Source organism: Mastigoproctus giganteus, chromosome 2 (genome assembly GCF_048544385.1).
Source record: "Mastigoproctus giganteus isolate SK-2022 chromosome 2, ASM4854438v1, whole genome shotgun sequence".
Lineage (NCBI taxonomy): Eukaryota > Metazoa > Arthropoda > Arachnida > Uropygi > Thelyphonidae > Mastigoproctus > Mastigoproctus giganteus.
The window spans coordinates 82,341,996-82,366,423 of record NC_143576.1 but is presented as its reverse complement, the minus strand read 5'-3'; the positions used below and the strand labels follow the sequence as shown (position 1 = coordinate 82,366,423).

Genomic DNA, 24,428 nt, shown 5'->3' with positions numbered 1-24,428 from the left:
TAAATGCAGCAGAACAACCTTTCTAGTACAAGTTAAGTGTACAAACCGTAGCAAGAATGGGGAAAAGGAGTGATCTAACGGACTTCAAACGTAGCATGGTAGTAGGTGCAAGACGTGCTGGACAAAGCATCTCTGACACGGCAGTTCTCTTGAACTTTTCACGCAAAACAGTTTAAAGGGTGTATCGAGAATTGTGCAACTAACAGAAAACATCCTCTCAACGGCACTACTGTGGAAGAAAATCGCTTTTTGATGAGAGAGGTCAGAGGAAGAATGGCTAGAATTGTGCAAGCAAACAGACGGGCCAAATGTTGCACATCATGTCAGAATACAACCTTGGTGCACAGAACAAAATATTGCAATGGACCACTAGTCGCACTTTTCATGAATGGGCTACAACAGCTGATGGCCACATCGCGTACCTTTGTTATCAATGAAGAACAAGAGAGCATGCCTCCTGTAGGCACAGCAACACAAGTACTAGACTATCGAGGATTGGAAAACAGTTTCTTGGTCTTACGAGTTCAAGTTCCTGGTGCATCATGTTGATGGAAGGCTCAGAATTTGGCGAAAACAACATGAATCCATGGACCCGTCATGTCTGACGACTACTGTGGAAGGTGGTGGGGGCAGTGTTATGGTGTGGGGAATGTTTCTTGGCACGTTGGGTCCATTGATACCCATAGATTCATGTCTGAATGCCACATCGTACCTAAACATTGTTTCTGACCAAGTGCATCCATTCATGTTGACAGTTTATCCTCAGTCAGATGGTTACTTCCAGCAGGATAATGCACCGGTGCACAAAGCCTGAATCACTATGGAATGGTTCCAGGAACATGACAATGACTTTTCTTTGCCCGCTCAGTCCACGGATCTCAATCCTATTGAACATCTTTGGGATGAGCTGGAAAGGGCTGTTCGCTGCAGGCCTACACCTCCGTTGAATCTGAAGGAACTGTGTGACACACTCATGTCTGCACGGTACTCCATTCCTGCACATTTTCAATCCACACCCAGACGAATTCAGGCTGTTTTGAAGGCTAAAGGAGGCTCAATATGCTACTAGGTAGGTGAACCTAATAAAGTGGCAGCACAGTGTGTGTATGTATGTATGTGTGAGTGTATGTATGTATGTATGTGTGTGTGTGTGTGTGTGTGTGTATATATATATATATATAGAGAGAGAGAGAGAGAGAGAGAGAGAGAGAGAGAGAGAGCCTTTATTGCAGCATTTGATTGTAACTGGTTACAAGGTTAAGTATTACAACTTTCTCTTCGCGGCCAAAAGGCATATGTTATACTTTACTCTATTTGAATCTTTGTATTTTCTTTTTTTTTCTTTCTTCCACTGCAATCTTTTGAGTATGCATTTGTTCTCCTCCACAACTGGGACATTTTAGATTTTGTGTTGCGAGTGATCTCAGGATACACACTGCTGGTCCTCTTCATGCTATTTGTCATATTTCTGGAAATTTATAGCATCAGTAGGGCTCAGTATGTATGGCCTGAGGGAACAATTCAGTTGGCCTGCTTCAGTGAAGGTTGGTGGCTTAGGTGCATTGAAAGTTAAGTATATTTCCTGTTGGAGTGATTACTCTGTTTCATTTGATTATCTGTTTTATTGATAACTCCGTCTTTGCACTTTATGTTGAATTTTTTCTTCTGATACATTGAGTAGGGCTCCACAATGTAATTACTCCTCTTGAGGTGTTTAATGTGACATGATAGATGCCTATTATTGGGACCTCATCAACATTTTTTGCTTTGAGCAGTTGTTCTGATTTCACTTCTATAAGAAGGTCTCCTGATTTTAGGTGTTGAGCTGCTTCAGGTGATCCAAGTATGTTTTTCGGACATTTCCACATCAAAAAGAGTGAGAGTTTACCAGTCTTGATCACTTATTGAATGAATTATCAGAAATAAAGGTGCTGGATCTGGATATATATATTAGTTTTGATATGTTATTTGCCTGTTGGCTGTGTAACAGGAGTTGTCATCGTTCTTGGGGCCAGTTTGGGTTGAGTCCATAGTCTCTGTTAGGTGATTTGTGTTGTCTCTTGTTGCTCCTTGTTTGCCCTGGGAAAAATACTTTCTTCTCCAAGGTTTCCAGCCCAGTCACAAGGAGGCAGATCCAGCTTATTAACAATTGGTGTCTTAATATAAAAGAGAAAAAAATAAAAATAAAAATAATAAAGGTGATTTTCCTTTGTGAAATCTGCTTACAGTTTGTAAGTTCAAATACTTTTAAAATGAAAAGAAGAAATTTTTAAACTTTATAAGAATTGTAGGTATAGTTTCGGAAAATCACTTTCAATTAGCACAAACAGTCACCTGCCAAGCAAATTTTTGCACCCATGGCATCACTAATGAAATATACAACACTATGGATGATAATCCTTAGTTAACATAATATATATTAGCAACCAGCAGAATGCTTTCAATAGCCTTACCTCTAGTTAAACTTTAAATACATTCAAATTATACTAACAGATGCAAATTTTTTATTGAAAATAATTAAAATGTAAAAATTTTTAAAAATGCTAGTGTTTATTGGTAAAAAGGCTATTCAATCATCATTTAATGTCTATATTTGTAAAATAATAAGAGGAATTTACCTCAATATAGTATGTAGAACACTTCCGTATGATACTCTCCAGAAATTAAAACGAAAAAATCGAAAACTTACATTAGAGTAAAAAATAAATAATTAAAAACCAATTTAACACAATTAAAAATCGTGATCACGGGAATTTTCATTCCTGTGATCAGGACATACGGTCGAAAAGCGTTGTCAGTTTCAAGGAAGGAAAATCGTTTTGAATATTTTCATTAGATTCTTTTTAATTTTTAATTGTGTTAAATTGATTTAAATTGGTTTTTAATTATTTATTTTTTATTCTAATGTAAGTTTTCGATTTTTTCGTTTTAATTTCTGGAGAGTATCATCATACGGAAGTGTTCTATATACTATATTGAGGTAAACTCCTCTTATTATTTTACAAATATTAATATCAATGTAGAACGTATTGAGTATTACAGCTCTGATTCATACTATTTAATGTTTATATATACACACAGCTATTAAATGTTATCAGAGAATACATACAAGTGAAGTGGACCAACCTGATGATTATAAACCGATATAAACAAGTTTGTTAGCAATTCCTGAATCAATGCTCGAATATCTGGAACACCATTCTGGGAATCTTCACTTAACTCCAATTTAGCTTGAAGTGAAATTCTCTGAAGTGTTAATGCATCCTATAATGACAGAAATATAAATAATAATCATAACTATAAAAAAAAAATAACTTTTTAAGACTTTCAATGAAAAATTAAGTGACCAATTTTATTAACAGCCTTAGTTGCGTTAATAAGAGGGACAATAGTTAGTCTAGTTGTCATGATGGTAACATTAAATTTCTTGCAAATTCAGGTGTGTGTGTGGGGGGGGGGGGCACTGAGTATGCAGACTTTTGTGGGTCAAAGAAGTGATAGAACCCTAATATATATATACAAGCTTGTAAAGAAGCATAAGATCCAGTTAGATCCATACAACATGATAAATGTCTTTCATTGGAGAAAAAGTGGAAGAATACCAGAGTTTATCTACCCAAGAGTAGATAAACTCACTTGACATTAACTGGGTAAAGAGCCTTAACTGTAATGAAATTAAATGTATTGAATTCTTTTTCCACTTGGTATCTGTCCTCAAAGTTGATGAAGGAGCATTACAGTTCAGCAGAAGCTTTCTCTAATTCTTTCAGTTAATGTTATAGAATTGATATACAGTGCATTCCAGTTAATTGGGCCACCGGTTAATCGGGGCAGCCGCTTATTTGGGGCAAATTATGAAGAACAGAAACAAAACAAATATTTAGTCTGAATTTGTTCCGCTTATTTGGGCCAACTCGCCGCTTAATTGGGGCAATGAAGGCCTTGATTGAACAATAAACTATATTTAGATGGCGCGCACAAACATCTAAATATAGTTTATTAGGCCTGACGTAGCCCAGTGGTCAGGAGCGAGAGTGCATCGCACGCGTTCTTTGAGTGGACCGGGGTTCAAGCCCGTGACTACTAAATACGATAATTGGCGATTTATTGTAAACTCTACTGACTTGGTTGTCGTGCCGGAGTATAAACAGAATTTTTTTATTGAACAATAAACTAATTTAGATGGTTCGTAACAAAGAGGTCATGTGGGCAGCAGCGGAATCAGTTATTGCGAAGTCGTGCTGTACAGTGGTTGTTTTACGTTTGTTCTGTGTTGTGGTAATCAGATTCTGAAGAAATTTTGCTAAAGAATAGATTAAAAACTGTACCAAACAGTGCACTGATTTTGGTTTCTCCCTCCCCTTTTTTTCAGTACATTTAAGACCCCTGTCAAGATGCCACGTAAAGATTTGTCACTTTCAGAAAAAATCACTATTCTTGACAAGATAAAAAGTCAACCTCCTAACATCAGTCATCGTCAGCTAGCGGAGATAATAAAGGTGCCAAAATCTACGATTTCACGACTGCTACAGCAACAAGAAAAACTTAGAGAGGAGTGGACATTGCGCGTGGATTTAAAGAAAACATCTCATAAGCGAAAGAGGGAAGGCAAAGATCCAGACGTCGAAGATGCTTTGAATCAATGGTTTTCCACTGTATCTAAACGAGGAGTGCGTGTAAGCGGCCCTATGCTAAAACACAAGTCAGAAGAGTTGGCCAAAAAGCTAGGTCACGTAAATTTCAAAGCGACGGATGGTTGGTTGTCTCGATGGAAGTGTAGACATGACATTAGTTACAAAAAAGCACATGGCGAGAAGGACAGTGCTGATGCTACGAGTGCTGAGCAATGGAAATGTGAAAAACTGCCAGAGTTGCTTAAAAAATTTAGTGCGGATGACATTTACAATGCCGATGAAACAGGTCTATATTATCGTGCTACGCCGGATGGTTCCCTCAGCTATCAACACATAACACTGTCTGGTTCAAAGAAAGCAATGGATCGTGTAACAGTGTTGTGCTGCTCAAACATGTCAGGAAATGATAAACTCAAACTTTTGGTTATTGGTAAAAGTGCCAAACCTCGTTGTTTCAAGGGGCTTACAATAAGCAGTTTGCCAGTTTCGTATTATGCCAATAAGAAGGCGTGGATGACCACATATATTTTTACGCAATGGCTAATGAACTGGGACGCGGAACTGCAACGGAAGTCCAGAAAAATTCTGTTGATATTGGACAACTGCACCGCACACTCTAATGTAGCTGGTTTAAAAAATATTGAACTGGAATTTTTACCCCCTAACACCACATCCCTGATACAGCCTATGGACGCGGGAATTATAAAAAATTTGAAGACCTATTATCGCGGAAAGCTGGTTAATCACATCCTTGAAGCAATTGAGGAAAATCTGCTGACATCATCTTCGAAATCAATAGAGGTTAGTGCAAAAGTTTCGATGTTAAAAGCTGTACAATTTATCGCCGATAGTTGGCGAGTAATAACCAGTAAAACAATTCGGAATTGTTTTGCTAAATGTGGTTTCGCGACTAATTGTGATTCAGACGCGATAAGCTGTACAGAAAATGAACTGGCTTTGGAACTGCAACAGGTCCAAAATTGTGAAGAATTTTTAACGATTGACGATAACCTTCAATGCCACGATGAAAATGAAGATTATGAGGAAACGATTATTGAACAAATTGCGGCAAAATACTCAGAGACACCAAAAGACCAAGAAAATGATGACGATGATATACCTAAGCGAGTGACTAACCAGGATGCCAGGAAATGTATCGCTAAATTGAGATGTTATTTCATGCAGGAAGGCAATGAAGGCAGTCCTTTATCAGCATTAGATACCTGCGCCGACTTTGTTCAATTGCAGTCCATAAAGAGGACACGTCAGGGTACACTTCATAATTTTTTCAAAGTAAGAACCCTTAAGTAATGTGTAACCTTTGCCTGACACGGACATTATTCTGTACTGTATCTTCATTTTACTCATGTACATACGTACATTTTGTTTGCTTTTAGCTTTAGTTATTTTTAAATAAATGTTTGTACCAATATAACTTAAATACAGTGTGCTTTCTTTAAATACCACATTCCCTTTATTTTATTCATACCTTTTTTGCCTCCGTTAGAATGTGCTTTTCAGCTCATTAAAATTTCGCTTAATTGGGGCAGCCGCTTAATTGGGCCAAAGTGATCTGTCCCGATGTGTCCCAATTAACCGGAATCGACTGTATATATAATTTATGAATGGCTCAAGGAACTAATGGCAATACAAGGTATGAATGCAGAGAGCATTAAGTTGTAAAAAGACACAAGAGTAACTGCACAGTCAGATATGAAGTTTTCTGAGCAATGCTGCCAGAGCAGGTCATGGGGTATTGTCAATGATATACAGGAATTTTGTTAGTAGGGAGGTGATTATCCCTTTGTATAAGGCAATGGTTAGGCCATGGCTTGCATATTGCGCACAAGTCTGGAGGCCTCATTTTAGGAAGGATGTAGAGTTGCTTGAGCGTGTACAGTGTACAGGCAGTGAGGGGAATGAAGAGGTCCTCTTACCAAAAAAGTTTCGCAAATTGCAGTGGCTGGAGACTAGGTACCTGTGAGGTGATCTGCTTAAGATGTATAAGGCCTTGAATGTGTTGAGCATGCTGAATTCTGATGGGATTCTTCCACTTGCTCAGATTACGAACCTGAGGGGGCATAAATTCAAATTGAGGAAAGACAGTTATAGAATAGATGTGCAGAAAATTTGCCTTTAGCCAGTGGGTAGTTGATTGCTGGAACAAACTTCTATCTGTCATTGTGGAAGTTGATTGCTTAAATAAATCCAAGGAGGAACAGGACAAATGTTTAGAGGGTATGGATGTGTGAAACTGGGGGTGTTTTTTTTTTTTTTTTTTTTTGACTGATGCTACTTAAGCTCATACACTTGCTTTCTTGCATCACATGCCTCTTCTACCACTACTACTACATCAAAAGACAATTTAAAGCATATCAGAAAATACTACAAAAAATATTAAAAAGAAATCATACAGATTTTACTGTGAATTTCTGTTAATTGTCGAGATGGCCGAGCCAGAAAACTTTTGTATCTAATGATATATAATAATGAATATCATTGTGATCACATAAACATTATATTAAGAACAGCCAAAGATGAAAAACCAAAAGATGAAAGCCAAAGATGAAAACAGCCAAAAACAATCAAAGAGCAGATTACAGAAACAGAAATAATGTGAAAAATGATAAATTTAAAAAGATGCACTTGCTATATTCACATCATTTATTTAGGTATTTAGCTATGCACCTTGTAGTTTTCAACACTTATAAAAAAATGACAAATGTAAATTTTGTAGAATAGTGCCAGTCTTTATTAGTGGAAATTTAATACAGCCACTCCCCGACTTATGTAAAGGTTGTATTCTGTGGAACTCTATATAAGTTGAATTTTATATAAGTTGGAATTTCCTTAAACGCTTCTGCAGCACTCGTAACTATGCGCACTGAATTTGATTGAAGCAAAAAATAAATGTTTGATGAACACGTAAATAGAATTATTTATTCAATTTTTTTTATCTCATGCACAGGAAAAATTTCAAATGTGTACAAAATTACAAAAATTTTTCTTTAACATTTTGGAAACCAGCACAATGCATAAACCTATTAAACCACCAGTTGCTTGCCACAAACTTGGCTTAGGGTTCGTCATACTTATCCTTAATATCTTCATAAATATTTCTTGCTTTTGCCTGAATGGTCATTAGACTCAGGGGCACTCACTTCTGAATCCAATTTTCCATCCATATTATTAATAGCTTTTCCATCTTTGATGTAGCACCTGAATGCTGTATTGTGATCACTGTTGATCTTAATTGGTTGATCCTTTAACATGTTCTTTCATACACAAACTATCCTTCAAAATAGTATTCACTGTTGAAGCAGCAAGACCTAATTCCCATGCAATAGATGACAAACTTTGTCCTGCTTCATACTTCTTAATCATTTTCGTCTTATTTCTAAATCAATTTTGTTTCATCAAATTTCTCTTTTCGTATTTACGGGCTGAAAAATCACAAACCAGTTTAAATTACATATTCATTAGATATAAATAATTTGATAAACATGAAAATGTTGCCTTAGTGGTTACTCAGTTCAGCATCTTATATTCATCATCACTTTTTTTTTTTTTTAGTGTACTAATGCCACTGAACTCTATCTACTAATCACTGGAAGCATTAACAAATAAAGAGCAATAAAATATTAATATCAGTTTAAAAGATATGAGTTATTTCAATGGTTTCAATAAAGGAATTTCTACTGCAATAATTTTTTGTTCTACTTTAAATTAGTGCATTTACAAATTCATTTACCTTATATATTTGGGAGTCAGGTTCATTATATTTACATGCATTATCAAACATCAACACAAAATCGGACAACATTTCTTCTAAACTTTCATACTGCCCACTCTTCATTCGACTTCCTATTCTATCCATATCAATAGGTCTTTTAATGACCTCATAGTAATCTGGATAGTCCTAATTTTGAAAGAAAAGGAGTTCATAATCAGTTTTTTTTTTATTTCATTCAAAGAAGCATCAAAACAAGTATGAAACTGAATATATACAGTAATACCCTATTTAGTGTAAGGGATACATTCCTAGAAATGACTGTGCAAAATGAATTGCTGCTAAGCAAGATATATAAGTTAAATAATTGCATAATCATTATAAATATAAAGCATTAACAATAAATGCTTTATTTGTTCTGCATGATTTTTATTTATATGCAAAGACAGCACAAGGCAAGAGGGAATGTTAATAATTTTGAAATAGTTGCATGCTATAGCTGAGTGTTCAAGTACAAGGGTGCATAATTCCACGTGGTTTCAATGACGGTGGTTCAAGCCCATGTAACTAACAAATGCAGTTCTCTTGTATTCCTATTTTGTGAACTCTCCTTTGACCATATGTGGTAGTCCCAGAGTATAAACAGAAAGTTTATTTAATGTACCACATATATTTTTATTTTTTTCCCTTGCAGCATGCAAATCCAAATGTGCAATATCCTGAACTCCCCCCCCCCACACAAATATAATTTTGATCTTTGTGTGTGTTGAGGGGGGGGGGCATCAATCAAGGTTAACAAACCAGTAAAAAACATAAGCCATGTTCTGTAAGATAAAAATAAATAAATCATGTTTACAAGTATTATTCATAGTGGAACACACAATGCAAAAATTAAAATAAGCCAAACTTTTGATTTATTTTCACCTGTCTGGATTTTCCTTACAACCTGCAATTTCAACTCTTAAGGTAAGCTTTTTCTATACACATTTCAGGCAAGTACATTTGATTTAGTATTCATGATTAGAGAATTACAGTAAATTCAATTAGAAATACAATGGCCATAAACTGCTACCGTAACAAGGAAGTTTTTAACACACCTGGTGCATGACTCTTTGAGAGCATAAACAGAAACTATAATAAATAACTAGATTATTTTAAGAAACAGTCCTAGGAGTTAGCCACCCATGATCCTATCGACAATAAACAGCAGAAAAAAAAAAAAAAAAAAAAAAATATATATATATATATATATATAATAAAAATCCATACACAGCCACGAGAGAGAAAGAGTGAGAGAGAGAGAACATCTGCATAAGATATATTATGTTATTCAAGTTATATATTATTATAGTTATATATACAGGTACTATTCAAGTTATATGGTTTCCTAATTTATATTTTGCAAATGTGTTAATGTATATGAATGGTATAACTGATGATGTGTATTGCACTATGCACAGCAGAGAAAAATTTTGGCAACACAAAAAGTGGGGGGGGGGTGTATTATGGTATAATTTCTTTCAAAGAACAACATGTTATTATCAGATTTTTGTATCTGAGTGGGAAAGATTCTATCAATATTCACTGGAAAATGAATATGAATGAATGTATATGAGGATCTGAATGTCTGATGGACAGAAAATATACAAAGCTGGGTTAGTAAGTTGAATGAAGGACATGAATTGTGTAAGAATCAATAGGGATAACCAAGATTGTGAACCACTCATTCCAAGGACAAAACAGCTTATGTTGTACATTCACAAACTTGCAACACCATTAGGCATATCTGTGGGCTCTATACACAATTTTACATGAAGACTTCCAATTTTATTGTCTGGCAAAATGAATACTCAGGAAGGGAAAGAGAACTGTTTCAACATGGATAGATGCTACAATGAAAGATGCTTCCTTCCCCACAGTTGTCATCAACTACCAGTCTTTGGTTGCAATGATGGTTACAGTTTTTTGGTATTCTGATGGAATAATCTTTACATGCAGCACTCCTTCAGATATTACAGATACAGAAAACAGTTTTCTCTAGCTGATCAAAGAATCCCTGAAAAACGGAATGAGGTGCATGCAGAGTTCTTACAGAAACTGATGACATTAGTTTAAACAATGACTCTAACAAAAACAACTCTGCCATCAGCATCTGCAAAAAAAAAAAAAAAAAAAGTGGTGAATGTGCCAAGCACGCATGGTAGATGGTTTTGTGAAACAACCCAACCTTGGCGTATCTTTTAGGTATTTTCATTTGTGTATATTAATTACGAAATAAAAGAGCTTTTGTATTGTAAATATTTTATAGATCATTCACAAATTTTCATAATTTCAGCTGAAAGACAAGATACAGTTAATTTATGATAACTAAAGTAAGAGGCATATAATTGCAACTGCAATGTATCTAAATGTCTCTGGATAAGTGTCAATTGGTACCCAATCTTGTAGTTGAAATTGAGAGATTAGTGTTCAGAGTCAGATAGAATGTTTCTTGCAGGAAAGCAATTAACGGTTTAGTTTCTTCCAATCCAAAGTTAATGTTGAAATTGCCACTCATGATCTCTTTCTTTAGCAGTGTCACACCTTGAATAATTGAGTATGACAGTAAAATGAAATGAATGAAGTAAATTATATCCTGTATGTCACTGTTAGGTGAAATATAGACAACTGTTTTAAGTATCACTTGGCTGTTAGATAACAAGAACTCCGCTGTACATATATCGCCAACAGGGCCGAACACTGATTGTCGAACCACTCGTTTGTCGATAGATGACATCTAAGTATGGTGTAACAATGTGTACCTCATCCATCTTGTTGTGATATACTGAAACTCCAGCTGTCCATTTGGTTTCAAGCTTGAATTGAACCACGCAATCGAAGTTTGGGATGCTGACACTCATTATTGTTTAACCAAGTCTCAGATAGCAGCAAAATTTGGCATTTGTTGTTTAACAGTTTGGCAATTGAGTGAGAAAACCAAGAGTTCTTTTCTAGCGTGGATGAATTCGAGCAAGCTGTCCTGTCTTGTTTGTAGCTGATTAGTTGCAGGTCTAGCAAACTCATTTTGTAGATTGATGGTGGATGTAGTGTTTCTCAAGCTATGGTAGAATCCCTTGTCGCTGGACGGCCAGACGATGTAAAGTCCATTGATGTCAGTTATGCGCAACAGAACAACATAAACCAGCTGCTGTTTGTGCCGCCTTGCGACTCATGTATCATCACTGCACAAGCCGCTATGCAAGGAAAGTGATTTCTTTTGGCACAGATTGTGCAGTTGTTGTTGTTCAACGATATACTCACGGCTTGTCTTGCAAGCGGCATGGCTGCAGGACCGATGTTGTTTGCTTGCATGTATCTTGCAAGCTAACTTTCCATTCTTAGGCGAGGTGTTAAATTCAAGCCACAATTGTTGTATTTCCGATGACCAGTGGGAGCTCGTAGGATAACCTTGCTAGTGTCAATAACTGACATTTTATAGTTTCTGGCAAACGTGTGCTTCTCGTGATTTCTTGAAGGCAGTGTGCACAGCGGTTCCATCTATCACAACAGCAGCCTTACCAGTTGAAATGCATGTAATGTAGGCAATAGAATACCTGTCTGTATTGCTGAAGTGGTTGTATATTTTCATCAAGAGGCAAATCACGCTTTGTTGCAACCAGCTGGGCTGGTCAAGAAAATCTGAATAGGTTCGCAATTCAGAGATAAGACCCCAAATTACATGCATGAGTAGAATCTTTTTCTTGTTTGTTGTTGGCCATTCTCATTGAGTTATAATAGTCTTCGTTGGTCATTAAGTTTTCCCATTTGCAATTGCACTGAGTTGGCTGAGTGTGGAGAGCTTTAGATCCTCATTCATCTCACTGTCTGGATGATTGTAAAAGTGGTACATAATGGCCTTGCTGCCCTTGCACCATAAAGCCTATAAACAAACAAAATTATTGCAAAAGTCTCCAAAGGCGTCTTCTTCTCGCAGTTGCATAACAAGGCTATGCAGGTCATTACTGCATGCTTTGTCAGGGTCACCGTTCTCATTGTCTTAACACACCACCTTACAAATTTCCACTGTTTTGCAAATATCCACGTGCAATTCATACAATTTATGCTGTTCTAGTATGAGCTCTTCATTCTCATTGTAGATTTTGACATATGCCATCTCTGACAGTATCTCTATTTCCTCATTGCGAAATGGAATGTGCAACCTTATCATCTCACATTTGTATTCATTGAGATCCTGAGCCATGTCATAGTTTTGATAGTGCATTATGCGTGGATACTGACGTTTCTTGCACACCCGTTAGCGCCATACATGTAATTTGTGACAAAGCACAACAGAGTAATATGATCCAAGTGGTGTGGTCTCTTCTCATATTTGTCAAATCAATTCTCATTCTACATGTCACACGAATCCTCGGCAAGTTCTCCTCGTTCTTCTCTTCATTGGACTTCCTTACTCTGTCACTTGATTGGCTAAGCAATGGGAATGTAAACTACAACTGCAGAGTTCTCTGACATGAGCTGATGTAGCCAGTACCAGGCGGCTTCTTAACTTGTAATCTTGATGTTGTTGAGCATGTGATGGATAGTTTTCACGTGATTTCGACAATGTCGAACTCTGTGCTCGTTCATGTACTCAACGACATACCCAGTGCAAGAGTATTCTTCTGTAATGAATTGGATGTCGGTGTTTGATTTCAAATGTTACAGACAAACAAGTTAAATGGATTGTGGCACTTCTCACTCGGTTGACATTTGAGAAATATCTTGGGTTGATTTATGCTAGCTGAGCACATCCAAGTAATAGTCATAGGAGTTTACATCGTTTGCTGTGAAGAAGGCGATTATGTTGATAACGATTATGTTGGCATAATCGTTATCATCTAGATTTTGCCACATCTTGTAGTGAGTGGTGTATTTTACTGTGTCCATCTGTTTTAGGCATGGGCACTAATATAGTGGTCAAGCGACAAGGCATGAATGGTGCTTCAAATTGACATGTTTGTTGTTTATCCGGTGAATGTATGTTTGTGAGTTTGAAGCTTGATGCTCCCCGAAGCCTCGCTAGTGGAGACACACTAACTTGTTGATCGATGTGATGGTGTCTTCTTTGTTATTACCCAAAGGATCTTTGGGAGCGTTATTTAGCCACAGCAAAATGTGCTTGGTTGATCGTTATGGGGATTTGACAGTGTATAAGCTACTATGGCTATATAATGCGCCTATTCATTTATAATATAAGGAAATGAGAAATTTTCATAAAATCAGAAATGATTAAAAAGTCCAGTTTGCTTGAGGTAGTGGAAAAATTCGGAAATATATGCCTTTTCACTAATGAGATTTTCTAAAGTTATTGGTTTATCAAGATTTACCAGTGATAGCAGGGTTGAAGAAACCTATGGTAGATATAAATTAGTCTGTAACTGAGTCACAAAGGAGGTTAGGCAAGCTAAGGAAGATTATGAGAAGTCTCTAGCAAAGAATGCAAAGTAAAAGAGAAGAGACTTCTATGCTTATACAAACAGTAGAAGGAAGGTGTTGAATCACACTGGGCCATTTGATGTCTACAAGTTAACTGTTGATGACCCTGCTCAGGTTGCGGACAAATTGAAGAGATATTTTTCATCTACATTCATACATGAGCAATTCTTTAGGAAAGGGGATGCCAGAAGTTTATCAAACTCGAAATTGTTGAAGATGAACATAAAAAATTGAGTGTGCCGAGCACGCATAGCAAAAGTTAAGTGAAACTTCTTTAGAAGCTTTTGAAATACGTATTATTTCAATGTTACAGTGGTTTAATATTTTACAATTGTTTTACAAGTTTATTACAAAGTTATTACAAATCTCTCTTTTGTACTCAATGGAGGCGGTTTGGTGGTCGCATTGCATTTTTTCATACAATTTCAATATATCAAACACGGACAGGTGATTATTAGCAAGTGTGTAACACATTCTTTCCTTTATGCATTTATCTCTACATTGTACATTGAGGTACACATTGTGGTATTAAACAAAAACTTTATTACATTCAAATTTACAGTTTTACAAAAAATATTCCCTTATTCCCTTAAGGATGGTTGCTGGGATAGATGAGCAGAAGTTTGCCTTCAGCCAGTTGGTGATTGATTGTTGGAACAGACTTCCATACAACAAAAAAAATACAACAAAAAAAAATACAAAAGTTCAATTAAATATGCAGAAAACAATCACAAGTACAACTATAAATGTAAAAGTCTTTAATGAGATGGATGAGCTTGTTTATTTTGGCATAATAAATTAAATCTTGGCAAAATTTTCGTTAGTGCAGGTCTCATAGCAACTTCGATGTTGTTTAGACTTGAATGGTATTTCATCTTTATTAGAGCCAATGTTGAAAATGCTGACACATAAATAAGTGGTGGCAAATGGTAGAAGTGCTTTCATTGCCAGATCATAGAGTATTGGATATTCAGCTTTAACCTGAAGCCATAAAGCATTTAAAGATTTCTTTGAGAATTCAAGCTTAAGATTTCCATCACTAGGAAGCTCTGTAAATTCTTCTTGAGCTTGCAATGAGAGATATTTTACCTCCTCCATTTGTACAATGAATGGCTTTTGAACCCAATCAAAATGATCAGTTTTACAATCTGGAAGAAAGTATTTACAAAACAGATTTCCAAGCATATCAAATGATCAAGTATAATCTGCTTTATCAGATTAAAACTGAAATTATTTCCACTAATAAACTTGTCCATGCATGGAAACATTTCAAATGAGTCATTTTCCATTTTACTCTTCCATATGTTTATTTTTTTCATAAATTCTTGGACTTTATCTTTCAGAAGGAAACTATTAGTGTTCTCTGCCTGCAGAGACATATTTAGTTCATCAAGTTTTTCAAATATATCTGATAAATAAGATAATTTGCAAAGCCAAATGTTGTTGTGAAAAATTTTGCAAAATCCAAGTTATTTTCAGACAAAAATGACACTACTTCATTTTTTAACTCTCTTAAAATCTTTTAACTCTATTAATCGTCTCAAACTTGACAACCATCTTACTTTTGTATGCAACAACAATTTATTATAATTGGATCCCGTATCCTTGCACAGATTTGCAAAAAGGTGGCTATTAAGTGCGTGACATTTAATGAAGGCGATAACTTTTACTGTATCTTGTAGTACAGTATTTAGATCAGTAGAAATGTTCTTAGCCAAAAGTGCCTCTCGACGAAGGACACAATCAGTAAAAGTAATGTGTTTATTATTAGCAGATTAAATTCTTGCTTCAAATCTGGAATTCATTTCTATCATTGCTTCAAATCTGGCATTCATTTCTATCATTGCTTCAAATCTGGCATTCATTTCTATCATTGCTTCAAATCTGGCATTCATTTCTATCATTGCTTCAAATCTGGCATTCATTTCTATCATTGCTTCAAATCTGGCATTCATTTCTATCATTGCTTCAAATCTGGCATTCATTTCTATCATTGCTTCAAATCTGGCATTCATTTCTATCATTGCTCCAGCACCGTCAGTACATACACCAACGCAGTTACTCCATTCTAGACCTTCTTCCTTGAAAAATTCATTACTATCTTGACAAATATCTTCATCTGTTGTATGTCCATGTAATGGCTGACAGAATAGTAACTATTCATGTACATTGTCATCATAACAATATCTGACATATGTTAACAGTAAGGCTAAGCCTGAGATGTCTGTTGACTTGCCCAGCTGAAGCAAATTTGGAACTTTCTTTAATTCTTACAATAAGTTGCTGAAACTGGTCATTGCTAATTTCCAAAATTATTTTACTGACTGTGTCATTTGACAAAGGAATTTTAAGTAATTCATCTGCATATTTTTTTCCATGAATTGTTTCTGTTATTTGTACTGTAATAGGCAAAATAAGACCTTCACCAATTGTGAAGGTCTTATTGTGCTATTAAATATGACGCTTCATAAGATGAAATTAAATATTTTTCTTGAACACTTACACATTTTTTTGAAAAATTGTTTTTCTTGTTTTAAGGATTTTAAGAGTCTTTCAAAATACTATACTGGCTTACTGGAGTAGGCAGCAAGTTTAGTTTCGAGATGTTTTCTTAATTTTGCAGGCTTCAAACGTTCACTGGCCAAAGTTTCATTACAAATTAAATAGACTGGTTGCTGTTCATCATGATTAGAGTTAAAAGTAAATCCATATTGCAAAAACGATTCATTATATTTCCTCATTTTTGTACGTGCAGGAATGCCCTTATTTGATTCTTGTGTCATTTTACTACCTCCTGATATTCCAGCATCCATCACATCATCTTCTTTTCTGGTTTTGTCTTTTTTAACAAAATTTAATCATTTGTCCATAATAATTTTATTATATTTTAAATATTCAGTGCTATTAAAATTCAAATATTGTTACACACTATGAGAAAGCAACAATAAACTCATCCAAAGAATGTTGAAGAATCGCATGCAAATGAACAATCGGATCGCCCTGTATGAACTGAGCTGCTTTCGATTATGTGTTTGGAATAGCAACTGTTCATAGTAAAAAGGTTACCAGGAAAGTTTTGCAATACATTAGTTCTAAGAACAGTAAGGACTTTAGGTGGATGTTATTTCAAAGAACGCCCCAATAGAGGGAGGAGCAGTAATAATCGTTAATGGAAATGCAGCAATTGTTGAGCCTAGTGCAATTAAAAATATCAAGTATGGCATTGTGGTCGTAAAATGAAATGCATTTCTTCTAATTTTCGTTTATATTTCCTCTAATTCACATTTACTGCTAAATCATGACACCGTACTATTACTCTCAACACCTCTATCAGATACTCATCATAACTGTACAGGCTTGGCCAGCAAATTGTGCAACCATAATTTTTTAAGTGCGATTCAGATTTTGATTGTTGTGTCGGTCCACATTCTCTACTGCAAGTGCAGGCGAAAAACTGTAATAGCCTATAATCATTGACTTTTCAAAAAAAAGGGTGATTAGTAACTCCATTAGCCTTATCAAAATTTTTATTTTTCCTAATTTTCTGTGACACCCAAAAATTTTTATGTGACCCCTAGTTTAAGAAGCTCCTTTCTCTATACAGCTTATAATGCTCACTATTAGTCTTTGGCATGTTGAATTATAAATTTTTTATGAAATACGGTAGAGAATGATGAAAGAAATATTTTGGTTTTAAAATTTTTAAAATCAGGCTGCTAGAAGCTGAGATATATCAATTTATCGCAGCTTCTAGGACAGATTTTTAATAAATACAGTTTTCTCTCCAATCTGCTGAAATACAGCTATCCTACTCACAGATCGTAAACATAAGATTATATTGTGGATGTTCATGTTCCAAATCAATAAAACCATCATACTAACTTACTGTATTCCAATAATCATTATATATAGGTAGTAGATGACTTTCATCAACCGGTGAAATACCACCACTTTGCTTATTGGAGGCTTGAAGTGGTGAAACCCATGTTTAGTCTCTAGAGCAAAGTTTCCGGCATCCCCCTCCCCCCATACTTCTCCTTCAACCCATGCACGGTACTAAGTACTATAGGTTTTGATACCTTTCGTGTTTGGGGTTTTTCATAAAAAAAAAAAAAAAAAAAATATAATAGAGTTAATATTACTTTTCACGATCTGTGATGACTGTACCTGTTTTCTCTAACAAAGATATAATTGAATATCAATTTTAAACATTTTTATAATCTACCCTAGTGAATGTGTAGGTTTTTTTTCGTTTTGATAAAATGTGTTGGTGGCCATCAGGTTTGAGCGTTTGACATACTTCACTCTTTAAATTGTTATCCATAAATGGTAGTGTAATCATTAATTGTGATATTTTCACTGGAAATAAACGTTTTGTAATTATTCTGCTCTCCATTTGGAAATCAAATATGTCTTAGATTAATTTAACAGGCGGTATTAATATAATACTGACTGCTTCATTCAATTCTCCAAAGAAATTCCATGAGCATCACAGTTTACGATAATACAAAGTTCATTTGTGAATATCAAAGTCTCTTCATTTTTGCTGCATCAGCAATCACACTATTAATAATTAATTTATTTATTTACAGTTATACATTGCAATAATTGCCCCATTAAGAGTTTATATTTACATGGTATGAAGTAGCAATTCAACTGTAAAAATATTTTCAAGAAAACTGTAACTGACATCTGTAAAGTTTTATTAATAGTACTAACTTGTAAAATGCCAACTACACCTGGTAGTTCCAAGTGGTCACCCTCCCAAGTATTAACTGGGCCTAACACTGCTTAACTTTGGTGATTGGATGAGGTATTTTTTTTTTTTTTTTTTTTTTTTGGTAGTTGTTGGCGCATCGGCTTCTGTGGCCATAATGCACCTCCCAAGGTTTTTGCAGTACTTTGATCCAAGCCCGAGGCGGGATTCGAACCCACGACCTTTGGGTTGCCAGGCAGGTGCTTTACCCACCTGGCTAGCCCGGTCGGCGATTGGATGACGACTGGTGCATTTAGCCAAGTATGATAGTTGGCTGTTCAGAGCTTCTGTAATGCATTTACTTATGGATTAGTTAGCTGTGTTGTATTTTCGTTGCAATTTTTTTCAATTCATGAAGGCAAGTTACTCCCATCTGAAAACTGCCTGGAGCACGTCTAAAGAATTTTCACTTTAAAAAGGCACCTGGGGGTGGATGGAATCTATCCAATTATATTAAGGGAGACAGCAAAGGAAGTAAGCAAATCCTTAGCCGTAATTATGAAAGCATTCTTGATTCAGGAGAAGTCCCTGTGGATTGGAGATGTACAAATGTATCCACAATTCATAGCGGGGATCAAAAGGCAACATGAGTAATTACAGACCAGTTAGCTTAATGTTTGTTCCAGGGGAAAATAATGGAATCACTGGTTAAAGAAGTAATGCAGGACCACCTTGATAGCATGCAATTATACTGCAACCACAGTATGGACAGTCTTGTCTAATCAACCTGATAGGTTACTATGATGCAGTGACTAAGGAACTGGATGAAAAAAATAATTTTGATATCATATACATGGATTTCAGGGTATAATATATACTTGGATTTCAGGCATTTTGATACTGTTGCACATAAAAGATTGCTGTACAAACTGGATAAATGTGGCATTAAGGGAAAGTTATTGCTATGGATAAAGGAATGGTTAGGTAGAAGAATACAGAGAGAGTGATTATCAATAGGAACTACTCTTTGTGGACTAGTGTTGTTAGTGGAGTTAACCTGGGTTCAGTTCTGGGCTCGTTGTTTTCAATATTTATCAATATTGATAAAGGTATATCAGGCTTAATGTCTAAGTTTGTGGATGATACAAAGGTTGGCAAGGTGGGTAACAACAGTCACCAGGGTGAGTTACTGCAACAAGATCTAGGAAAATTGGGTTGATGGGCTGAGAAATGGCAGTCAAAGTCAAACATTGACAAATGCAAGTTACTGCACATGGGCAGCAGTAATCCGAGAGTAATCTATTCTCTGTGTGGTACTACACTCAGTGTACCGGAGAATGAAAAAGACCTGGGGATAATTGTGCAGTCAGCCATGAAATTCTCTGAGCAGTGTAGACATGCTGCCAGGACAGCATGGGGTTTTGTCAATGACATACAGAAACTTTGCCATGAGGTGTAAGGAGGTGATTATCCCTTTGTATAAGACCATGGTTAGGCCACATTTTGAGTGCTGTATACAGGTCTGGAGACCTCGCTTTAGGAAGGATATAGATCTGCTGGAATGGGTGCAGAGAAGGGCAACCAGACTGGTGAAGGGAAAAAAAAAGGGTGCTCTTACCTAGAAAGGCTTTAGTTCTATAAATTGAAGCACCTTGAGACTAGGCACCTGCAGGGAGATCTGGTTGAGGTGTTTAAACCCTTGAATGGATTGAGTTAGTTGAATGTTAATGGCATTATTCCACTTTCTGAGACTATATATTCAAGTTGAGGAAGGATGGTTGCTGGGATAGATGAGCAGAAGTTTGCCTTCAGCCAGTTGGTGATTGATTGTTGGAACAGACTTCCATCTGTTGTGAAAGTGGATGGGTCATATAAATTCAAGGAAGAACTAGACAAATTTTTAGAGAATATGGAAGGGAGAACTGTGTAGTTTTTTTTTTTTTTTTTTTGCTTGAAGCTATATATATATATTGCTTTCTTGTCATTTGCTATTACTACTACTACTTGAAAAATATCCCTCACTGTCTTTTGCTATTACTACTACTACTTGGAAAATATCCCTCTGTGTTTTGCTATTACTACTACTACTTGAAAAATATCACACATCATATGCAGCAGCTAATTTTGAAACATTTTCTCAATTTTATATTTGATCAATGATTTTAAATTTATCTTGTAATGTAAACATTGCATTTTGTTTTTGGCAGTGTTTCTCATGTGCATGTGTGTGCTCGTGCACACATACACACACACACAGTTCTCACCAAATCACTTTAAATCAATATTTTTAAACAGCTCATGAAATCTCATGCTTTTAGCTATTTTGACCACTCACATTTGTACACCAATCTTAAATACATCTTCAATGTCAAGGACATCCCTTGCTAGGCAACTTAGAGATGTCATAATGTCAAAATGGTTAATACAATGCCTGGTTGACAAACATGAAAACAGAGGTTGTACTGTATTGTAAATAAATTCAAGAGATCACAGAATAGGCTTAATTTTTAGGATAATAAAAGTATTTTAATAATATAATTCTTATAATTATTGTTAGAAATTACCAATATGTCATCATTTAGCTAATTAATAAAGTTAATGGATGGATAAGTATCAGTTTTGGATTTACTCTTGTATTACATGGGGGAGGAACTATGCAATTCTGTTCCATAGAGGAGTTTTCCAGTTTGAATTGAACAAACTAAAAATGATTTTTTTATCAATCTAGCTTGAATGTTTGCCAATATCGACATAATTGAGTTACTATAAATTTGTATTCTGGACTGGCATACTCAAAATAGATTTAAAATTAACCCATACTGTGATTTATCTTTACTTATCAATGTAAGATTTGTATTTGATGAAACCACACAAGTCTCAGAGCCATATGAGATTTGGCTATGTGTAGTGTGCTGTGAAGACATGGATAAGGTTTTGTTCCAGTACCCCTATATATTGAACTGACCCTGCAAGATTTGTATTTGATGAAACCACACAAGTCTCAGAGCCATATGAGATTTGGCTATGTGTAGTGTGCTGTGAAGACATGGATAAGGTTTTGTTCCAGTACCCCTATATATTGAACTGACCCTAACTTTCTGAATGTTCAATTTAAATAAAAGCTTTTTATCAAAACAGACCAGATCTTTCTGGACACAAACTTTTCTGATTCATTCTGAATAGCTGAGATAAAATAAGTGGGAGAGCTCATTTTTGAAGATGTCAAATGAGTACATTTGTTTCAAATAATCTCTAAGCAAAGTAGGCACAAATTTTGTTGAAAGCAACATTTATATGAGTGATATTAATTGTAGTGTTATTAATCAGTAACCAATCAGACATTTTTAAATCAGGTCATTTTCTGGCCCACTTTCTGATTCCAATTCTTTAGTAGTTCTTTATCTGAGAACTTGTAAAGAAATATTATCAACATATAGCATGTTTTTCAAAAGTATGCGTGTAAATAATGTCTTTCATACTGAAAAGGTGGTAATCATATGCTTGCCAGCAGACTTCGAGGACTGTGCCTTCCTTGGAGTTGTAAATATGCTATGCTTCCACCGCAAAATTTGTTTTGATTCAGATTTGTAGTGGAAAATTCAAGACTTGTCTCCAGTGATTATTCTGTTTTTTTTTTTTTTTTTTTTTGATGCTGATAGGTGTTTCTGAGGTGACTACAGATGTCACTAACCTGTCTCCTGCTTTTGTTCAAGAGTAAGGAGTTGAGGAACCTAATATGAACAAGCATATCATTTAAATGCTCCTTCAAAATGCTTTGTCTGCTCTCATAACTAAAGCTGAATGCCTTTGCAAGATTTCTGACTGAAAATAACACGAGGCTATGGCACCTGAATGCACCATTGGTGTCAATAGCTTAAAGGCAGTGGTGTTATAGTTTGAGAATAGTTTATGTGGCTTCCTTGGTCCTGTGATCACTGTTTATCAATGGCCAAAGGGGAACACCTACCTTTCTACAGTCGCCAACTAAATACACCCCTTCATGATGACAGTGTATCCAGACAACAAGTGTCTATTAACAAAAAACAGTTCCTAAAACCAGTTAGCAACATGCCATCCAACAAGGCCTGACAGGTTGCTAATTGGTTTCAGGAATGTGACAATGAATTCTCCATTCTCCCATGGCTACCTAATTCATTTGATCTCAGCCCAACAACTGAGCGTGTTTGGGACGTACTGGATAAGGACATTTGATGTAACAACCATCTGCCTGACAATGTATGATCATGACTGGAAAGATCTGTTTGTTTCAAGATACTGGCCTTGACTTTTGCAATCTACAAAGATAAATATCATTCAAAAAGTCTCAAATGATATATATATGAGAGAGCTATACAAGTAACCCTTGTATAACACAGTAGTTTGGTTCCTACAAAATCTTGTGTAATGCGAAACCATGTTATATGGGACTAAGAACAAGTGCGAAAAGGGGGGGATTACGTTCCAAAAGCTAACAAAAATATGCCATTTTTTTATAACTATCAGAAACTTAATTTTTTATAGTAGTTGTTGTTTAATGGCACAAGGGCCGCTAAGGCCATATTGTGCCTGATTCTATTTACTACTGCAGCTGAAATATTAAAATCTGTTTAATAATCGTGTCTGCTTCAAGAACGCAAAAAGCTCAGCTAGATTTTCATTGTTTTCAATCAGATGAGATAATGTTAAAGGTTCTTGCAGATGTGAAAGCGACGTGAAAATTGTGTTTCGAGCATTAATGTAATGGTTACAATTTAGTAGGATATGCTCCCCATAAGTGCAGTCTGACAATATGTACAAATAGGTGGATCTTTCCCCATGAGCAGATAAATATGGATTAGATGCATGTGCCCAATACACATCCTAGCCAGGATCACCTCCTCTTGCCTATTTGATCTCATGCTTGATGCCCACAACTGAGGTTCCCATTTGAATTGCAGCAGCTTATTACCGCTCTGAGCCTGCCAGATCTGCAACCATTGTTCTTCACAGACATTTTTTATGACAGATTTGTAGTCTGTATACGGCACTTTAGCAGCTTGATCTGCATGTTCATTTCCTTTGATGCCATATTGTGCCTGATTCTATTTACTACTGCAGCTGAAATATTAAAATCTGTTTAATAATCGTGTCTGCTTCAAGAACGCAAATAATGCTGTTATTGCACTCAAAGAGTCAGAATAGATCATTGTTTGCTTACAGGACAGATCAGTTACGTGATCTAGAGCTATCTTTATAGCAAAACGTTCAGCAGTATAGACGCTGCATTCCTTCTGAAGGGACACAGAACTAGAAAAGATAGTAGAAACTGTAGCTGCACCTACTGTTGTATTTGTTTTTGAGCCATCGGAATATATACATGAGCAGCATGGAGTTTCCTGATGGTGGGATCTAATGCATGTTTTTTCCCCCATTATTGGAAAGAGAGAGAGAGATCACAGACAGGCATATAGCTAGACCATGGAGGTTCATAAGTGTTTGTGTCCTGAAAGATATCTATAACTGTAGTGGCCATATTCCAATTGGCTTGTTTTTGTTAGGTTTGTTGTCGTAAAAGGTGGTCCACTGGGGCTCGAATAAGTATGGCCAGGTAGGATGAAAGGGAAGACTGTATTTTTGCTGCATAGTTCAGTATAAACATTTTCCTCCGAAGATGGAGTGGAGATTCGTGTGCCTCTATATATAGACTATGTACAGGGGATGTTCTGAATGCTCCTAAAGCAATCCTTAGAGCACTGTGTTGGATAGTGTCTAGCCGAAGTAGTGCACTTTTCCTGGCTGAGTCATAGATGGAACTCCATAATCCAAGCAAGATCTAATTAAAACCCAGTATAATCGAAGCAGAGTGTATCAGTCAGCACTCCATGCTGATGAAGTACTATGAGGATATTTAATT

General features: G+C 35.8%; 1 protein-coding gene across 1 annotated transcript in view; it reads right to left on the bottom strand.

The window, feature by feature from the left end:
- The window catches only part of polybromo (protein), a 702,481-nt gene that overhangs the window by 324,335 nt on the left and 353,718 nt on the right, over window positions 1–24,428 (bottom strand). Inside the window, exons 17-18 of the mRNA XM_090389959.1 lie at window positions 8,386–8,553; window positions 3,127–3,264 (exon numbers count right to left, since the gene is read on the bottom strand). Coding sequence (XP_090246085.1) covers window positions 3,127–3,264; window positions 8,386–8,553 — 306 coding nt within the window. The remainder of the gene's footprint in view (window positions 1–3,126; window positions 3,265–8,385; window positions 8,554–24,428) is intronic.